This window comes from Nannobrachium achirus (assembly GCF_963921795.1).
Source record: "Nannobrachium achirus genome assembly, chromosome: 6".
Lineage (NCBI taxonomy): Eukaryota > Metazoa > Chordata > Actinopteri > Myctophiformes > Myctophidae > Nannobrachium > Nannobrachium achirus.
This window is the reverse complement of record NC_137815.1, coordinates 38,732,313-38,753,339: the sequence shown is the minus strand read 5'-3', so window position 1 is coordinate 38,753,339 and position 21,027 is coordinate 38,732,313. Positions and strand designations below refer to the sequence as shown.

The following is a 21,027-nucleotide window of genomic DNA, read 5'->3' as shown; positions in this document are numbered from 1 at the left end:
AGTGAGTGAGTGAGTGAGTGACTGACTGATTGACTGACTGACTGAATGCCCAGGAGGAGATGTTTTTATATCTTATTGCGACCATAGGTCGCAGTTTAGTATCAAAACCTCCACCGGCCGTCCGTCGGTCGGTCGGTCACACGTCACACCTCTGCCCTGCTCATATCTCCGCATCAGTATGACATCACACCACATGTGTACACAAACCTTTGTGTACGTTGCTGTGGCAACAGTCTGTTGTTGCTGGTCTGTTAGTGTACGTTAGCAACCACCTTAGCAACCATGGTTTTACCCTAGCAACCAACTGTTTACCCTAGCAACCAACTGTTTACCATAGCAACCATGTTTTTTTACCCTAGCAACCAACTGTTTACCATAGCAACCATTTTTTTACCCTAGCAACCAACTGTTTACCATAGCAACCATGTTTTTTTTACCTTAGCAACCAACTGTTTACCATAGCAACCATGTTTTTTACCCTACATCCCTCCATATATGGAGATAACCGACGAATCTCACTAAGTCTGACCTCACAAGCCCCATATTTGGACACGAACAACATATAACTCCATATATAGAGACATAGCTGCTGACATCAGTATGACATCACACTGCTGACATCAGTATGACATCACACCGTACACAAATGACCCTTATATAAGACCGGCATTATCTACCGACAGATTGTGGAGATAAGCGACCAACTTATCTCCCGATTAGGGAGTCTTACTGGTAATATACAGTACATTCAACCAACTCTGTTGGTTTAACCTAGCGTCACCAGCCTTTCCACCACAGAGGAAAACGGTTGGTTATCGTTTGTTGACCCTGAAGACCCTGATATTTTGTCTGCCCTTTATGTTGGTGTAAATTGGGTATATGTTACTGTTGTGCTCAGTAGGATTATCTTCAGTGGTATTTCACATGGGTCGGTCTAATAGGCCTACTGTATTTCATTTGTATTCCTATTTCTACAATTATAGAACCACAGGCTACACTGCAGACTATAGACTAATACATATTTTTGAAGGCGATTACATCTCCACTGCATTCTTATTGATGGTGATTACATTAACACTTAACAGAAACTACTTTATTGGGAGCCAAGTGCACAACACCATAACAATTTTAGTGTGCTTTTTGGTGCAACCTAGTGGTGCTTTCAAATAACTGCACTAGTACTGCTATGTGAGTTGGACAGTGGTCTGTGTAAATTGCTTTTTGGACCAGTGCAAATGCTCTCAATGCTTCTCGCACACGCGCGCGCGCGCGCGCACACACACACACACACACACACACACACACACACACACACACACACACACACACACACACACACACACACCCCCCACAGACTGTCTCCCTGGCACCCATATATCATTCCATCTAGGTGGAATTCAGAGTTCAGTCATAAGCCTGTAGATGGTAGCGTCGACTCTTTCCTCAGTCAAGCACATTCACCAAATCTCTGGTACATAATCTAGTGGACCTCAGCGTTCCTGGATTCCAGTATCATCAGTTACCTCAGTCAAATGTGAGCTTTATAGAAAAGGCTTCTATACAGGGGCGGCTCCGGGGGGGGGTGGGGCTAGAGGGGACTTTAGCCCCCCCTGATGAAGGCTTAGCCCCCCCCCCCCCCCCCCGTATGTCAGAATTGACTTATACCAATACACATAAGAGGTAATGCATTACGACCAGATTGGTGAATGAGGCCCAATGTGACTTTTAACACTGCTTTTATGCAAACGACATTTCTAAATCATAACCGTCAATCACTTGAACCCTCTAGTCTTAGTGAAATGTACTTAAGTTTAGTTAAAACTGTATTCAGACCTCTTTTTTCCGTTTACATCAAATCTTTCCCAATAATAGCTGATCTACAAGTGTTTAAAAAACTACAGAAATTGTAAATGATCAAACACCACAATATCAATGACATCACACAATCTGTCACACAATACAAGTTAAGATCTAATAACATCCTTTTATTTGATGAATAAGATTTTGTGTTTTCAATATCATTTCTCAATATAATGTGTGTGTGTGTGTGTGTGTGTGTGTGTGTGTGTGTGTGTGTGTGTGTGTGTGTGTGTGTGTGTGTGTGTGTGTGTGTGCGTGCGTGCGTGCGTGCGTGCGTGTGTGTCTGTGTGTTAGGAATCCTCAAGGAAACAAAATGCTGTTACAGCGTATGGACTGGCGGAGCAGTTGCTGGATCCTGTCGACCTTCTCCCAGATGGTGTAGTCAGGGCGGACATTGCAAACCTGCTCCACGAACTGCAAGTCTAGAGCTTCCATGCTGCCTTGTCGCTCTGCAGAAATGCACTAAAAGTGCGTCAAGTGTTGTTCGTGTGCACATGTGAATCAACCTTCATCCAAACACCGACACTTACATGTTGCTGGATGACTCCTGACTGGCTCTAGCTCGTATTCCGAAAAAGATTAGCGAAGTGCTGTGAATGATGTAGTCAACTAAAAAGGATAAACAAAGCATCCAGCAGGCTAGCTTCACAGGTTCATCTCCATGGTAACTAATGAGGGATAACTTTCATGAAACCGACCACTGGCTTAAAGTAATCAGGTTTACTGGCAAGGTTAATCTGCCAAGATAATTCAGTTTTCGTGAAACCGATTGAGCCCTGACCACGGCTAACTTTAATCTGGCTATCTGGTTAATCCAGGTTTAAACCTTAATCCTTCCTTCGTGAAACAGGCCCCTGGCTTGTTTCAATCCTTTTTTTTTTACTCATACTGTAGGCTATAACATTGAATGACAGACAAACCAGTAAGACGCCTAAGGGTGAAAAGCCCAGCAAGTCTTGGCCATCTGTCTTGGCCATATATGGATTCTGTTAGTGTGGTTCTCCTAACAGGGCATCATCTGGGATACAATCCCTTTTATGCCCATATATGGAGATCCCTAACAGAATCCCTTTAATGCCCATAGATCCCTGCTAAGTATCCTGTGTACCATCAATCATTGTGTTCCATCTCTCATCACTCAAGTGACAGGAAGAAGTGCTGTGCACTTAAGACCAGATTCCATTGCAAAGAAAACATCTGGTGGCCTTTTTGCCTACTTCTGCTATATTTCATGTACCTATTGTCAGCCTACGTGACATGGGACTGTTATATGGTGCAACTCTTGTGTGAACATGTAAACCTGTAACTTATAAATACTCTGTGACTTCCTTCAATAAATCAGAATAGATTGAACTTGAGCATCTTTGTCAGACTTCAGTTTGTTCCACGATGCATCATTGTCCTTGCTGCTATCAGCATGGTTCTGTTCGCCACTCCTTTCAAGTTTCATTCACATCATCTTCAGACTGAGTGAAAGAATTTGAATTCACATCAGTGAGATGAGTTGATGTTGTCAAGACGGTATGTGTTGGATAAGGATTGATTGATATCAATATAAAATTACATTTTAGTGTTAGACAACACTTTGAGTTTTAAAAGTGTCAAGGTTATTTTGTTTTGATCTAATAACTAATACATCTCTACTAATTACACGTGACGAGATGTCTCCACTCCAGGTCTGTACAAAGATGTTGACCAGGGAAATGATATCTCAATAATGTCAGACTGCCCAGGACATTGGATAACGCCAAGACATATCTGGCATTTGTCCTTCTTACTACTGGGCCCAACGACACGAAAACATCTGATATCCCTTGTTATGTTATAATTGTCCAATCAGAATGCGACTAATGTATTCTGTAAATCCATATATCTGTGAAGTTATGTTTTGTATAGGCAGAGAAGCTACGATGGGTGAACGTACTTGCTGTACTGTACAATTTGAACTCTGAACTATACTTTCAATACAACTAACAAAAAACGGAATTACACTGGTGTGGACTCATTTCTTGTGTGCGAGTACTTTAATATTTTGGGGAAAACTGTCTATATGGAATATAATAATCTTTCCATCAGTATGGGTATCCATCGATCATCGGGTGTTTCGACCCTGAACAGCAACAACCTCCTTCCAGCTTACAGTAGCTCCTCTCTCCTGCATGCTCCATAACCAGCAAGAGGCTCTTTATGCAAGAGCTGCTGTCTTTCTCTCCCTCCCTGTCATCCCAATGGCTGTGAGCATTCTTCACACTGGCTGGGCAGGGAATACTCTACAGCTGACCTTGCCTGCCATCCTTTCCAATCATGCAAGAGACCTGCTATTTGGCTATCTTTTCTTTCAAACGTCTGTTCACACCCCTCTTCCCATGGTACTGTAACTTCTTGGAAATATGGGCTTGGCCTTATTTGAATCTCAGATAGTTGGCAACCCTACCAGTATTTCCTTTCCCATCTGAATGAAGGGAGCCTTTAAGGCTCCCTTCATCCTCTGCGTCATCCTTTACGTCATCAGGTGGCCGAAAAACACATGACCGGAACCTCCGCTGCTGTGCACCTCCAAAATGATAACCCCTAATTTAAAATGTGCTTAGTTTAGTATAATCGTTTAGTTTCTTTTGGTATAATAATCTTGTGGTATGTCCATCTTTTATCGGATGTGGTGCGACTAGCAAGACTAATCAAATTGATTTGCATTATGTGGGGAACAAAAACAATGCGATGCCAACCAGAACACACCACCGGAACCCTTTTTTTTTCTTTTTTTCTCACAGAAAAGATCACACAGGCTTTCCTCCGCAGTGGAAAGCCTGATGTAAGGTTCCATACCAAACTTCCTCAATTTGCATTGTGGGCTAGCAGTCCTGATGGTGGTGCTAAAGTTGAGAAAGAGTCCGACTCTGATGAGAAACAAGATCAACCTTATAACCAAGGTGACTGTCTCCATAGCAGGGCATTTACAGTACATTTGGCATTTCCCTAGTGACTCTTGCTGGTCTTATTAACTTTTTTGTTTTACCATCCTGTTCTCACAAAGGATACAAAGACGTTAAGAACCCAACAAGAAGATTTGTTTTCACAAGCTTTTGCAGTCCTCCCCTGTGGACAAAGGCAAACTCTTTGCATAATGTTATTACTGCGGGAAGGTTCTTGTTTTTGACCCCCTCTATGATTCTCTGTAGTGCAATGATTTGGAACTGGGAGGGTGCTCCATTGTTCTGGAAGTTCCCTCTGCTCATGAGTTGTTTATAAGGTCAAGCACAAGGTCGCAAACATTTCAGCACCTCATCGCCAGCGACCTTTTTGTCTATCTCTGTCAGTCCGTCTGTCTGTCTGTCTGTCTCTCAGTCTAAGTAAATGATTACAAACTTACGGCTTGCTTCAGTGGTGTGTGTGTGTGTGTGTAATCTTATTGTGGGGAACTTACAGTTGCCTACGAAGGCGATGACTCTAATCAAAGACTAATAGGTTTTACCTGATCTGACCTAGGCTGTGGCCACTGTCAGAGCTGATCAGTCTCAACTGCACTTGATTGCTGGTACTTGAGCAGCAGTGTTTGTCAGGGGAGGGGAGCAGAGCTTGCTGAATGTTATTGGGCAAAGGCTCTGCCAAACTATTTGTCTTTTTCGCTCATCATCTGGGGTGGGTATCATTCACATGGTGCTAAGCTGCCAACAGTGAAGATCTGTAGCAGGTCGTAAGGCGAGGTTCATGATGATAAGAGTCTTGTGTTGCACATACTGTAGAGACTCCTTAATTAATGGACTGGCTGTCCCCCTGGAGCAAACTGTGACTGAAGCCAGACCAGCAAATATCTGTTTGCAGACTGAAGACATTTAAGTTACACCCACCCCTGCAGACTTAGAAGTTATGCCTACCTTTTAAAAGCAATTAATAAGCACCTGAGAGAGTTAAATAGATCTTCATTTGCTGGTGCTGCTGATTGTGTTTACATCAGTGGTGGAGAGTGGTTTTGCTTGTGGTGCAATATTGTGTGTTGTGCCCAGAGATGGGAAAAGTACTCGCATTCCGTACTTAAGTAGAAGTAAAAGTACTTGTGAAAAAAACGACTTTGGTAAAAGTAAAAGTACTCCATTCAGATAATTACTCAAGTAAAAAGTAAAAAGTACAGGCTTTGAAAAGTACTTTTAAAGTAAAAGTAAAAGTATTTTTACCGTATGTTTCTGTGCAAAGCCAATAGAATTTGAAGGATAATAAACTTAAAAGATCCCCACCAAAAACTGGCCCAGGATTGGTTTCCAAACTATGATGTGAAATCTAAATACAGCAAAGGTTTTCTACCTTTTTAGACTGAGTACCACTTATATAAAAAATATATAGGCCTATACATATCCCACGACCCCAAAAAATTGTAGTCAGTAACGCAATTCGATTACTGCAATTTTAAAAGTAACTACTATTTACTTTCAGTTAGTCAATTTATGATGACTGTTAACAGTTTTATCATAAAATATCTAATTTTAAAGAATCACATACTGTATAACACAATAGTCCACTTGTACACATACTGTAATTCACACAAACTACTGCATGTTCAGAAAATATAATAGGTTAGATCAGTTTCTCAACCTTATTTTTTTTACCAGTACCACTCAGAAAATATTTGTCTCTCCAAGTACCACCATGTTAAAATACAGTATAGCGTACACCTTCCCCATCCTATTCATAGACAGGCACAGTACACAGAAGGCAAAAGTATTCCTACTAACAAAATAAAGAAAAACTAATAGCTTTATATCCAAATGACTGGTACTTTTTAAGCAATGGCCAAATGTATAATGTACATATACTGTACTGTAGGCATATATAAGAAATAGATGTATTGCTGAGAACGACCAGCTTCCGTTCTCCCATCAAAAAATAAATAAAATCACGTTTTACTCATAACAATCCATAACCAGCCTCGATACAAGACTGTCTTGATCCGAGGCTAAACAAGTGAGAAGCACCAGCGCCCACCAAGTTACACCCCTTTTTCATGTCAAGGACACCCAAAATGACACTTATTACTTAGCCCATGGACCACCAAGCATCACTGCTCAACCATTTTAATTCCAAGGACCCCCAGTTTGACATGCATTAGGCTACGGACCCCCATTTATTGGGTAAAATCAATGTTAATTTAACTCTGGGAGTGTACACTGTGAGAGAGTTACAGACCCATTGTACATTTGTTTCCAAACTAGCATTTAGCTGCAAGGGGGTGCATTTCAATTGTGTACACTCTACAGATCCATAAGGGTCCATTTGGTTTCTTAACTATCATTTAGCTGGGGACCCCCTGGGTTGGAACTCCCTCAAGGACGCCTGTAGGTCCCCGGACCCCACTTTGAGAACCAATGGCTTAAACAAGCCACTTTATAAGGACTGCCTTTTGCTTACCGTTTTGTAGAAATAGCGTGTGTAAGCCTTCATCATGCATATCTCCTTCTGCCTTGTGTTGTGTGCAGTTTTCCTTTCAGATGTTGTAAATATTCCATAATCGCCACTGAACCTATTTGTTGGTGTTAAACTTATCAGTGCTGCCATTGTAATCAAAGGCAGATACAGCGTTCCTAAATCAGATTATTGGCTTTTATTTCCCAACAGAAACGTAATAAATAGCCACTGTTTTCACCCAACTTTCTTCACGTTGAATAACAACAACAACAGCCGGACAGTATCCCATCCAATCACAGAGAGGGATGCGTGAAATAGGAGTCATTGATTGGCTGTGAGACGTTGTATGCGGAAATGGTGTCAGCAGACCTGCAGCAGACTTACAAATTCACAATGCGTCGCGGTTAGCAGCGCTGTGAGCTTATAGATCTGCTATTTTCGATGCGCACCACCGTCTTACGACTGAACATAGCATAACATGCTGGAGTTCCCTGAACTCCAGCATGGATCCGCTTACGACAATGCTACTGGTATTTCTACTTGAGTATTTTATTGTTTCGTTTCATCTGCCGTGCAGCGGCACAACATTCATTTAAAACCAAAGTAGCGAGCCTGTTTTGAAAATGTAACGGAGTAAAAGTACAGATACTTGTGTGAAAATGTAACGGATAAAAGTAAAAAGTACCCAGAAAAATAAATACTCAGTAAAGTACAAAGTACTGAAAAATGTACTTCGTTACAGTAACGAAGTATTTGTACTTCGTTACTTCCCATCTCTGGTTGTGCCTAGAGGGGACGTAATTCTGTAGTGTGTAGCAGTGCAGCGTTAAGTTGCAGTGCCCTAAGGGGTTGTAATTTCTGTGTGGGGTGGTCTAAATTGACTAGTGCCCATACACCTGTTATTGGCCCACGTGGGTGGCATTGAAGGGAGTATAGGACACAAGACTGTCTACGTGTACGACATTACCACATGCCACCCCCACAGTTCCTCTGCACATATGTACTGTAAAGTGCTAGGGGTTCCTCAGACACACATTCAGGTGGATGGTACAAACACGTTTGTTTATTGTTGGAAGAGTTGATGGTACAAGCCAGAGCGCACGTAAATGTGCTGTCATGACAGGACAGTCCCACTTTACAGGGTGTCCCTCTTTACAAGGTGTCCCTCTTTACAAGGTGTTTCGCCTCAGATTGGCATGGTTTTGACTACAGCTATCAGTCGATACCTAGTAAAAGAAATCCTGATATGCCATTCCAAGTTGTTTAAGGTACTGTAGGCTCACACTACAGAATAATCATATCAGGAGCAATAATCTTGATTATACTGTAAACCTGATCATTTTCAAACATGTTTGATATTTATCTGGATGACTAGATCTCTGCTGTTCTAGTGGGACGGCGTGAGAACGAGATAAACAAGGAGGCAGCTGTTCAGTGGATGGAGAGGATGATTGACACAGCGGCCAGTCAAAACCATGACTATCTAACTTGTCTTCCCAGACACAGAACCGTTCATCTGTTGCCACCACAAGTTTAATAGGCTCCATTGCTTACATCTGCGCTGCATGTGTTCACAGCACGTCAAGGTGCTGCGTTGCCCCGCGCAAGCTCGATAATCTTATTGTGATGTGCCACTATTTTATTTAAAAATCTTATAGTGTGTCCAAGTGTAAGAGAATCTTATAAGCGGATCTTATAATATTATCCTGTAGTGTATGATGCAACCACATCTCCTGTAGTGAGCCCAGCATTACGCACGCAATGTTAACTGTGTGTGTGTGTGTGTGTGTGTGTGTGTGTGTGTGTGTGTGTGTGTGCCATACACGCATGTTCTTTTGGGGAGGCAGACCCAGAAATAATCCTTGCCAAAGATACCAAATTATCATAAAATTGGGACCCGATGCTAGCCTCGTGTAGCTAGACTATATCACTGTGTGGATACGAGTCTGGTACTTCTACACAATTGGTTAGACCAGACCAATACTGATCCCTGATTGGTCACCCAACTCATCTGTGTGAGGAAATGGATTCACAATTGAATCCAAATCCGCCAAGGGCCTTTTTTTTGCACTGGCAGATTTGTCTGATTCCAGGCTAACCCGATGCCTCTCTGCTTGGCACTCAGCTTAAGGGTTTGATTGGTACAAGACAAGTCCTTGTGACATACTAGTGTCATGTCATGTCATGTCATGTCATGTCATGTCCAGAGGGTGTACGGTACTTGTACATGGTGGCTGGGGAATGTACTTGAACATCAACCCGCGGCAGGCCACAAGCTACAGAAACATATGGGCCACATGCCATGCTTATGCTTAAGGCTACAAACTTACGTATGTCACAATCTGAGTTTAACACGGCCCTGCAAACATGATGTTACAGTTTTTAAAGCCTTAAGCTGTCTATACTATGAATTGACATACATGGACTCTGTTGGGGCCTCTGCTTGCCTGGCACAAAATAATGAGGCAAATTGATTGACTATATGGCCTGTGTGCATTCCTATTCATTTATTGACTCCTAAGAAAATACCAGGTTAACCACTTCCTGGAATGATAGTTAAACAGAACAAGATGTTATGTTTTCCCCCTCTCCACAGATTTCACGATCATCAAACTGACATTCTTAATCCATCACCGGGCACAAAATGTCTTTACACTAAATATGTTAAAGGACCACTTCACCTCTGGGACAACCAGATCTTATTTTATTGTTGTTTGGGACACGATCAACACAATCCTGAGTTATTTTTTGTGTGCAATCTGTGTTTTTAGATATTTTAGTATTTCAGCATGCTGATATTTTAGTATTTCACGGATAAAGACTGGAAACAATCAAATGCATACAATGACATTGATTGATTGATTGAAGAATTCATTAGAAGATTGCAATAGAAACAAGTACAGTTTCATGACAGTACAAATCACTGGTGCAAGGTCAACTAAAAGGAGATCCTAGAAAGCCAAGGCTTATTTCCACAGGAACCACACTTTAAGTATCTCATATAACATTGAAAGACAGACGGATAGAACATAGTACTTTATCTAGGATAATATCAAATATATATTTAAATCATTTTACTGCTCAGGAAATGTAACTTTATTCCCCCCTTTGTTTAATAACAGCTGCCTATTTGTCCAATGTAATTAGTAGCCTACAAGGAAAAATTAATATCCAAGAAATCTTGTATTTTTCCATCCAAGGATTCTAGGAGAAACCTATATTACTGGAAATAGCCCGTGTGCATTCCTATTATCTTAATGGCGAGGCGGTGGGCGAATTCTCAGAATGTAGGCTGGGCCAAAGCCACAGTGGGCGGAGATAGATCATCAACCAGCACAGCAGTGATTCTTGGAAAGTGGATAAGAGGAAGGTAGAGCGCGATTCCTGGGAGCGCCGGTTCACTGGAAGCATGGGAGCAAGACAGTGAGACACAGCAGCTCTAGAATGACTGACTGGAACGAAACACAACGACACACCGTTTGTCATACAGTCTGGAAAACCACTAGACAGTATCTATCAACTCATTATCATAACAAATTAAAGCTTTAAGCATTGGGTTGGTTGACCATAACTGTTTCTGGTCCATGGCGTTAGAACTTAGAAGGAGTTCTCCTATGGTTAGGTAACGATAATGATCCCTTTCGCCGGCAGGAAAAGCTGCGCACCCTCGTCTGTAGTAAAACAAAATACAGTTTTCACCAAAATAAACAGGGCTTTAGGGAGTTGAAAGCCTACTTTCCTAAGTGGGAACACTCGCCTCACCTCACCTCACGTCTAAAATACACTTTTTAGCCAGAAAGGAAAATATTTCACCGGAAGGCAAAGTCGGGTCAATGGAATTATCTATTGACAAGACCTGTAGAGGGCGGTGTGGAGTAGCTAAAACCTCCGGTCAAATGTGTTCTTTTCTGGACAAAAAGTGTATCTTAGACGTGAAGTGGGGGGCTCCGAGTGTTCCCACTAAGGAAAGTAGGCATTCAACATCTTAAAACCGTATTTGTTTTGGTGAGCGACTATATTTTTACTACAGAAGATCGGCTGAGCAGCCCTGGGCTACTGCGGCTGTGAGCGCAAGGGCACCTCGGTGACATAGCGTTAAAGGAGAACTCGTTCTATCTAGCGCACAGAGCTAACCAAAAGACAACGACACACCGTGTGTCATACAGTCTGAAAAACCCCACTAGACTGTATCGACTCGTTAGCGTTTCATAATAAATTGAGGCTTTAAACATTCCCCCCAAACTCCAGTGTTTTGGGTCGGTTGACCAGAACAGAACCACAACCACAGCGCGCGGTTGAACAGGAGTCAGTCAGTGCGGCTCCTGTGACGTCAGAGCCGCTGGTGTAACTGAAGAGTTCTCAGAATAGAATTCTAGGAATTGGTGATTTTTTTTAAAAGCCGAGTTTACACGCTGCTGTCCTTCACACATTTGATTTAATCTTAGAAGAGACAACACACTCCACACCGCTACTCTTCTTCTTTTTTGTATTTATACTGTATTTGTTTTATACGTTTATGTTGCTAAATCTTTGGGAAATCATTCAGTAAGAGACTATATCACTCAGCGTCTCAGCCTACTATATCTGGATTCTGGATACGCACCGCACGACTCTCTTTGTCTTTGTGTCGTTTTAGGCTAAAATATAATTGTGTGGGGAATATTTTTCCTCTGTCTTTCCTTTTGGTAGCGATTTATTTTGTGGAAGAAGTAATCGGATAATAGCTGGATTCCGGATTCAAGACATTATGATTCTTTGTGTTCAAGGGTAAGTTGACATTGTGTTGTGTCGTGTCCCAGTCCCATATCTTGTCTCTTAAGGATAACATCGTTTAAAAAAACATTATCTATTATAAAATAAGTATTCATTGACGTGTCATTCGCTACGGCATGCCTAATAGAAGCCTAAATGTTTGCCGGGGTGAATAGCCTCGACCCAGATAGGCTACATTTAAATATGCTTAGACTTTGCTGAACAATAAAACAAAGAGCCATGAATTACATGGAATACGAATGTCTAAAAAACATTTCAAGTGGTGGAACAAAATCCGTACTATTTGGTGAACCCGGTTATAAATCCTCTGATCATGATTGAAGACTTATATGAGAAGTTTGCATAGGAAATCACTTTTGATATCACTTTGATATCACTTTTATTGAGATGCTCTGTCGGTGTTTTTGACACCTGACCCGATGATGACAATTTAAAATAAACCAATGAACAAATAAATTGTATCACTTGAAAAAAGACATTCATCAAATTAATCCATTATGTAAAATGGTAGGCGAAATAAGCTATGGCTTCAGCCTACCTTCTTGGTCAGAAATGTGGTTTTCTAAATTAGTTATTTTATTTTTGTATTAGGCCTACCTAATGAATTTTAAACTGAAATAAAATTGACTGAAATAAACTAAACTAAACCAGAGTGGTTCTTAAAATGGGGCAGGCCGTTCCAAACAGGTCCCTTTGGTTTAATTTGAATACTCAGAGTTGGCCCTTGAAATGTAATAGTTAGAACCACTGGTATGACCTAATGACCGTATGACAAAGGTGGTTGTCTATCTCTTCCACTGATCCTCATCAAACTATATTGTCTTTTCCAGTCCCAGATCTCTTCTGCCCACCGGTCCATCTGCTGATCAGCGACCTGCACAACACTGTCTGCAAAGCAGCCAGGCTCCAGTCTGGGACCCCACAAAGGACCTGCGAGCGATTGCCAGCAATTTCTGCTATCTAGAAAATTCAGGTACAGTACTGAATTGTTTTTCCCCCCTGCCAGACAGTTTAGCCGGATAGTTGACAAATCGTATAGGCCTATTGTTACAATAATAATAAAGTTAATTAAAATAATCAGGAATTGTTTCATAGTTTTATTTGATTTTAGTATATTTTAGTAAATCTGCAGTGTTAATTTAACTCAAAGTGTAAAAAGTATTACTTGTGAGTTACTATAATTAACACTTCAGATTTGACCCAACTGTTTAAATATAAATAACTGTTAATAGCACATAGATTGAATACACACACATTATGTCTAGTCGTCTACCACACAGTGTAAAGAGCATGATTGTGTTGATCAGAGTAAAGTATTAAAATACAGTATGTCTTGTGTGCACAGGATGGTACTGGGGAGCAGTGACCGCAGCCCAGGCCCACGCTGCTCTGCAGGAGGCCTCAGAAGGGTCTTTCTTGGTACGGGACAGTAGCCACCCTCAGTACATGCTGACCCTCTCTGTGAGGACTGCACGGGGTCCCACCAGTATACGGATCCAATACAGCGGGGCCCAGTTTTTACTGGACTCCAGTTCCCCGGCCCGACCAAGCCTTATGTCTTTCCCGGACGTGCCCAGCCTGGTGCAGCACTACATGGGTCCAGGGAGGAGGGTGGAGGAGCGGAAGGCGGAGGAGAAGCCTTCCAAGCCCTCCCAGCAGACAATCCAGGACACGTCGGTGGTGTTAAAAATCAAGAAGGGCGTATACAAGGCGCACGCCTTTCCGTCTCTACAGCACCTCACACGTCTCACCATAAACAAGCATTCTGATCGGCCCGACCAACTGCCACTCCCTAGGCCTCTGCTGCGCTACATACAGGCCTACCCCTTCAAAGTATGACTGATCCTTCATGGGACATTTCAAATGACTTCCAAGGAGAGAGAGAAAAAAAACCTGTTAAACTGCCCACACAATCGCTGTAACGGCGGTGAGAGGCCAGTCGGACGAAGCCACACTGACTGTACTCATGACTGTGTTTTTTGGTTAAATGCGTCATGGGGTGCCTGTGTTTCAAAGGTGTCAAAGACTTGATTTGTCAAAGGCTTGGTCAAACAATGCTCGGTACTGTAATGTATTATTCTACAACAAGTGGAAATTGTAATGTTCCTGAGCAATTACTTGTTTTCAGTGAGACATTTTGTTTTTTATCACAAGTAAACATTTTACATTTTTTTCTACCGAAATACTGTATGCAAGTATGTATGTATTTTTCTATGAAAATAATTGACTGTAGACGTCTTCACATCGTTTTGCGTTGTAGTGGTTGAAATCCCATTATTACCCACTGGATTAAAACTATAACCACATTTCTTGTGACACTTGTTTTGAATCATTCAAATGACCATAGGACACAAAGGCTTTGTGTCCTCTGAGATGGAAGTACAGTATGTGAGGGGTAGTTTTCTTTTTTCTGAGTAAGCAAAGTTCATTCAGTTCGCTTTCTAGCTTAACAATGTGTGCGGCTTACGTCTGACTCAGCGAAGGGGAGGGTCATTCATCAGTGGATTCGTAGAACTACTGCATGCTTTCCGGGAGGGTGAGATTCTGAGAGGGCGGCTTCTAAGAAAAGGCTTCAGTAATTACCTTCAGCCCTATGCAGACTCTTTTTTGCAGTTTCTCCCCGTTATACAATTGACATTGTCACACACAGTGCCAGCCATCCTCTTTAAAATCCCAACATGAATACGATGTAAGCTTTTGTGAACAGGACGTTTTGAATAGTGTTTTTGCGGGGGCGAGCGTGTGTTCGGCAGCTTGATGGGAGGGGGTAGGGGGAACTTAGGTTGTGACCACCTGGCCTGTAGCCTGTGAAACCCAATCCATATCTCGATGTTTCTCAATCCAGATCATGTCTTTCACTTTGCTTTCTGAAGGATGCAGAATCGTGGCCTAAGGACAGCGAGAGAAGAGCACATTCAGATTCATCAGCGATCACACTCCAGCTTGAAATAAAGCAAAAAGCCATTGAATTGAATAACATGTCATCACACTGTTAGATAACGACAGTGTTATCTAACAGACACTAATAAGCTGATCTACAAGCTCACAATGACTCGCAATGCAACGTGTTGTGAGCTTGTTTTCCGGCTATTTTCAGTGAGCAACATAAATTAGGCATAAGAGTATATAAATAAACGTGAAATGACACTAGGTCAACAAGTTTTCATAAATAGGCAAATAAAAGTATATTGGGTTTAAGTGGTTTTAACTTATTGGGCAGTAAAGACAAACGTGACATTTTCTCCATAACAACCTGTCAGTGATGTCGTGTCGTGTGTCTACATATTGTAGACCTTCTACATGGTCCTCCACCCAGCGTTGGATGAGTGGCGGGTGGCGTGGATCAACCTCCAGGTACACAGGGCTGTCAGCAAATGAAAAACATTCACATTTAACTCAATCAACACTTGAACAAGAGTCACTTTAGATGGAATTAGTAGCACATGCCCAGAATTATTATAACTGGAAGTGCTTTTAAAAGCTTTACTCATTTAAGGAGGAAACATGATACTTGTGTTTTTCAGCAAATGCCTTTCTTGTGACAAGCGGCAGCTTTTAGGAATTAAACGGGGGGAGGGAGGTGGTGCAGTCCATTACCCGTGGTTTATTAAAATCTTCGGAGCCAGAGTGAGAATCTGTGTGATCACTTTCAGGCCATCGTGGCCTCCGTCGAGTGCAGCATGGTCCTCAAACCTGCAGAACGGCAGGATTTGCACGTTCAATCTCACAGAAGGGCAATCTCAAAAGAGGAAATGTTTTCATTTTTAGAGGTTTGACTGAGTCCCAAGGAATAAACTATTCCCCATGTGGAGGAAAACTACCACTGAGCAATTAAAGTGTTTTTTTCTGGGTTTGTTTTGGTTGCTGACAATATTCTTTTGGTTCAGCTATTGCCATAGTAATGCAGCACACTGTCAACAAGTTAAATTACATCTCTAGAGTAGTAGATCGACTTATTTATTGGACAGACTTTCACCTGAGGATCTCGGGTTCCAATGATGTCATATCTTCTGAAAACAGGTACGGAGGGTTGCTGACCAGCATTGAGACTGGGCCACAGAGGTCCACAACCACATCGGCATCTATGAATCACAGTCTTGGTAGTAAGGTTTGTGAAACTATGAATTAAACAGTTAGGCCCTATTTTATACCTCATTGTATACGATGGTGTCGCACAGCGAAAATAGCCAGCTAATAGATTATCTATTTCTATATTTTCAAACGGTTTCACCATGACATGACTAAAGAATAGTGACGCCAGGTTGAAAGTGGTTAAAGAATAAATGTCTCCCAGTCCCAATACATTAACACTGTGTTCACCTTACCTTTTATTATGTCCACGTGATGGACTTGTAGTCTGTCTTGAAGCCCTAACCTGCAGAACACCATAAATAATGACTTAATAATAATAGTAAATGAATAATACATTCAACCATCAACCATTTCTCACGTTATGATTACCTCAGTGCATTCTCCCTGGTTAATTCCACTGCATCCTGGCTCTGGTCCAAGGCAATTATTTTGAGCTAAAACAGACAAACACAGCTGTGTTGCTGTTTGGCAAGCATCTGTAATCGATACAGTGTACGTGTAAACTTTAACTGGGCACTTGAGATAACTGGCCAACTGGGCCTGTATTGGGGAGAATTGGGCACTGGAAAGAACAGGTCCGTGTTTTGTGGGATAAATGGGCCCATTCTTCGTTTCACATTCTAAAACCCATTCTTAATCACTCATCAACAATGAGGTCCATTTCCCTTTTGTTTGGTTTGTTTCAAATGTAAAAAATAAAATGTATTATTATTGTTAGCATTTGTTGGTCAGTCACCCTTATTCAAAGATAAAAGGAGAGTGCCCAGTTCTCACCTTGGGCCCACTTTGAAAAAGTGCACAGTTCTCTTCCAGTGTACTACTGGAGAAAAGTGAACAAGTACCTGCTTCTACACTTAAATACCTAACACTTTTAGATTTACAGCACAAGCTGACCTGTGGAAGGTTGTTCAGCAGACTCAGGGAGATGGCACCAGATCCACAGCCCACTTCCAAACATGTATGCTGACCCTCCATGTAAACTCCAGCCCTCTGCTTCATTTGCATGTCTGCTAGCATTATACCTACCAAATCCTGCAAGAATCACCCAAAAAACAAACATGTGCTGATTGTAATTCAACTAGATTAGGTTATTATAAGGTGGTGTAAGTCATATGTATCTGTAAAGGAGTGTGCGTTCAGTAACAGGGGATTCCCAGTCTCCATGACCAGCTACAGAGGAAACTGAAAATACAATTTCAGTTTGGGATCCCAATTCGATCCAATCAGAAGAGAGAAACTAAAATTTATTAGCTTCAATTTTATAGTTATCGACTCTTTGTTTCATCACTTCCACTTGTTTATTCCGGTATCCTGTTTGAGTTCTCTCTCCTTATTGGATAATGTTGGTATCCTGGCCTGAAAATGTATTTTCTCTTTACTGGAGAGACAGAGAGAGACCCGTTACTAAACAAACACTCGTCTAGAGCAATGATTACTATCAGAATCTAGAGCTATTTAACCCATTTAGGCCTAGAATTATTGAATGCCTTAACCGGTGAAAAATAGCAGATATACAAGCTCACAGCGCGGCACCGAGTGCCGCGCTGCAAGCTTGTAGATCTGCTATTTTTGAAAAAGTCGTGAAAATGTGTTCAAATCTTTGAATATGTGTATTTTCAAAGCGAACGTTTGTAACTCAAATTTTGCTTCTGGGTGGTCCCTGGAACTAGATATTTTGAGATCGGGGTCCGTGGCCAAATAAATATCATTTTGGGGTTCCTTCACATGAAAAGGTTTGAGCACCACTGACATAGGTGGTGTCAGTGGTGGCTGGCCAGATTGCTGACATAGAAACATAGGTTTTTTCCAAAAATCTTAGAAGGATTCAAAAGACACTTATAGAATCGGGTCAAAATTCAGATTTTCACGATTTCTCAAAAATAGCAGATCTACAAGCTCGCAGCGCGGCACTCAGTGCCGCGCTGTGAGCTTGTATATCTGCTATTTATTTTATATTTAAAGCATAAAATATTGCGTCATAATGTGTTCAGGCCTAAATGGGTTTTTAACAAACAATAAAACATACTCCCAGTTACAGATTACCATTATGTGTCTATTCTCCCCTCTAACCTCGGTTTCAGGTCTTGGTATGAAAACTGGAGCTCTCATCTTCAACGTTAGATCTCTGAAGTCCCACTCTTCAATGACGTATTGCACTGGCATTCTAAAAAGGTAAACACATGACATCCTGACTGTGATCAGGACTGATTACCAGCGGTTAAAAATACAGTATATGTCAGTGTTTCTCAAATGGGGGGTACGTGTACCCCTAGGGGTACGCAGACAGTACTACAGGGGGTACTTGAGACAAAATGGAAACATTTATTTTACTGTTATGTTTAATGATAAGACTTTGACAAATGTATGTGAATGTACTGCTCCATAATGTTTTTAAACCAAATTAAGTACAGTATTTTCTGGACTATAAGGCGCACCTGACTATAAGGCGCACTGTCAATGAATGGTCTATTTTCAAACTGTTTTCATATATAAGGCGCACCTGACTATAAGGCGCACATAATAGACGCTACCGTTGCGTTATGCATCCAACAGATGGAGCTGTGCTAAAGGGAATGTCAATGTCAATGAATGATCCATATATAAGGCGCACTGGACTATAAGGCGCACTGTAGTTTTTTGAGAAAATTAAAGGCTTTTAAGTGCGCCTTATAGTCCAGAAAATACGGTACTAACTTTGACTAGCACAACTGTTACTGAATAGAAAACAGGCTACTTACTTTTATTTTCAACATATTGACATAAAAACTGTACTTTTGTCGTCAGTATTTTCTAATCAAAATGTTGTTGTCGATTAAAGGGGATACTTGGATTCAGCAATCAGGAAAAGGGGGTACTGAAGCCCAAAACGTTTGAGAACCACTGGTATAATTATGTTAACTTCACAGGAGTGGTGGTGTTCCATACCTGGAAAGACGTTGAGTACACAGCTCCCACATCTTCTCTGTTTTGTCACGGCTAAGACACATGTTCAGTTTTTCCCTTTCAAGACTCTCTATCTGAGAAAACAAATGAAGGGATACTTTGAAAAGAAAGTATTGTTGAGACATTTTTTAAATAATATGGTGTAGGGCTGGGTGATATGGACAAAATTCATTATCTCGCTATGTTTGACCAAATTCCTTGACACCAATATTGTGGCGATGACAATCAATGCTTCAAAAAACATTTGCACAATGACATTTTGGACGAATGCTCATCAGTAATACATATGTAATATGCATAAGTAATATGGAATGGAAAACAACTGCGATGTTTGGGGTGGCTGTGGCTCAGGAGGTAGAGCAGGTCGTCCAATGATCCGTGGGTCAGCGGTTTGCATCCTGACTCCTGTCAACATGTCGAAGTGTCCTTGGGCAAGACTCTTAACCCCACATTGCCTCCAATGAGCCGGTCCGTGTCAGCTTGCCACCATTGGTGTGGGAAGTGAGGACTCTGGCGTCAACTGTTCGCCACTTCACCTCCCAATTAACGTATGAATGAATGAACCATTGTAAAGCGCTTTGAGTACTTAGAAAAGTGATATAAAAAAATCATATATCATATGAATACAGTATGACCATGCCCTATATGGTGCCCTTGTTGACAGCTTTGTTTACTTACAGTTTTAGCCCCAAGCAGGTGTGCAATAATGTACTGGCTGGAGCATTTGGGCTCAGAAATGCCTCTGTCCTTAAAGCACGTCTCCCATAAGGCCATGGCTTGCAGGGCTGTGATGCTGGTTGTGGGTAAGGCTGGGACACTGTATGCTAGCCGGGAACCACACATTCCCTAAGGAGAATGATATAAGCAGTAGAACTGATAGCTCTGGTCCATCCATAGCATTAGAAGGAGTTATTCTAACGCTATGGACCAGAGCTAGCCACAAATTGCAACACTAGATTTTTTTTTTAATAATCGGATGAATCTAGGGTTGCAATACCTCCCATAGGCAGCCACTGCTTCAATGCTTTTTTTTGCTATCTGATTGTATTAAACAACGTCAAACTCACCAATATTGCGGCTCTATGGAAAGCTTGGAATTTACTCTTTCTATCTGCAAAGTGTTTGTTTCATAAAGATCCACCATAGACATGTTATGAGCCAGTTTCTATCAAGAAATTTGGTTCAGGTGATAATTTTTTCTAAGTCCTGGAGTTTGGAAGCGCTTGTGAAAAATCGCTCAACGGTCCTGTGACCACCTGGTTCTAAATGTCACATAATGCAGGAGGCAGCGAGACGTTGCGTTATAGAAGACGAGTGCTTCCAAAGTTCAACACTCTGAAAATAAACCATGTCTGCTCGGATTTCTTGACAGAAAATAAATCATAACATGTAGCAAAAAAAAAAAAAACGTTTTGAAGCATTGGCTGCCTAAGGGAGGTATTGCAATCCTAGATTCACCCGATTATAAAAAAATCTAGTGTTGCAATTTGCGGCTAGACCAGAGCTATAGAACTGAATACAATTTTTACAGTAATATTATATTTATATACGGCACATTTTTGTTGTAAATCTACTTTTTTCGGTAAACTTTATGCCCAGCACGAGTGCTCATATTAGGGGAACTTAGGATACAAGGATCCAGGGCTAGAGGGGGAATTGGGACTTGGGAACCAGGCGCAAGGGGCCTTCACTGCTCCACTCGCATCCGACTCTGGGGCCTCTGCCTCGGACCGCAGAGTGGGGGACCACCCCCGGGGACCACCTCCAGGGACCCCTGGCGATATGACTGTGGACTATGGCTCTGGAGAACCAGGCGGCCGCCGCAGAGCTCTGGGGACCCCCTGGCGGCGCTGCCCGCCTCCTGCCGGAAAAATAACCCCTCCAACCACTTTTGCGTCCGTCCTGGGGGTCCCCGGAGCGGTGGTCCATGTGAATCGATTCCCAGGGACCACCGCTCCGGGG

General features: G+C 41.8%; 2 protein-coding genes across 2 annotated transcripts; one reads left to right on the top strand and one right to left on the bottom strand.

Annotated features, from left to right (window-relative positions):
- Positions 1–11,703: 11,703 nt before the first annotated feature.
- cisha (cytokine inducible SH2-containing protein a) lies at positions 11,704–14,797 on the top strand. Its single transcript, XM_080728550.1, has 3 exons — positions 11,704–12,024; positions 12,861–13,003; positions 13,376–14,797. The coding sequence occupies exons 1-3, from the start codon at positions 12,005–12,007 to the stop codon at positions 13,867–13,869; spliced, it is 657 nt and encodes a 218-aa protein (XP_080584676.1). The 5' UTR covers positions 11,704–12,004; the 3' UTR covers positions 13,870–14,797.
- Positions 14,798–14,885: 88 nt separating this feature from the next.
- hemk1 (HemK methyltransferase family member 1) lies at positions 14,886–19,908 on the bottom strand (the record flags this gene model as incomplete). Its single annotated transcript, XM_080728206.1, has 10 exons — positions 14,886–14,919; positions 15,284–15,394; positions 15,628–15,723; positions 16,007–16,112; positions 16,356–16,405; positions 16,492–16,556; positions 17,017–17,154; positions 18,193–18,286; positions 19,048–19,139; positions 19,744–19,908. 10 exons carry the CDS (start codon positions 19,906–19,908, stop codon positions 14,886–14,888), a joined length of 951 nt encoding a protein of 316 aa, XP_080584332.1.
- Positions 19,909–21,027: the final 1,119 nt, after the last annotated feature.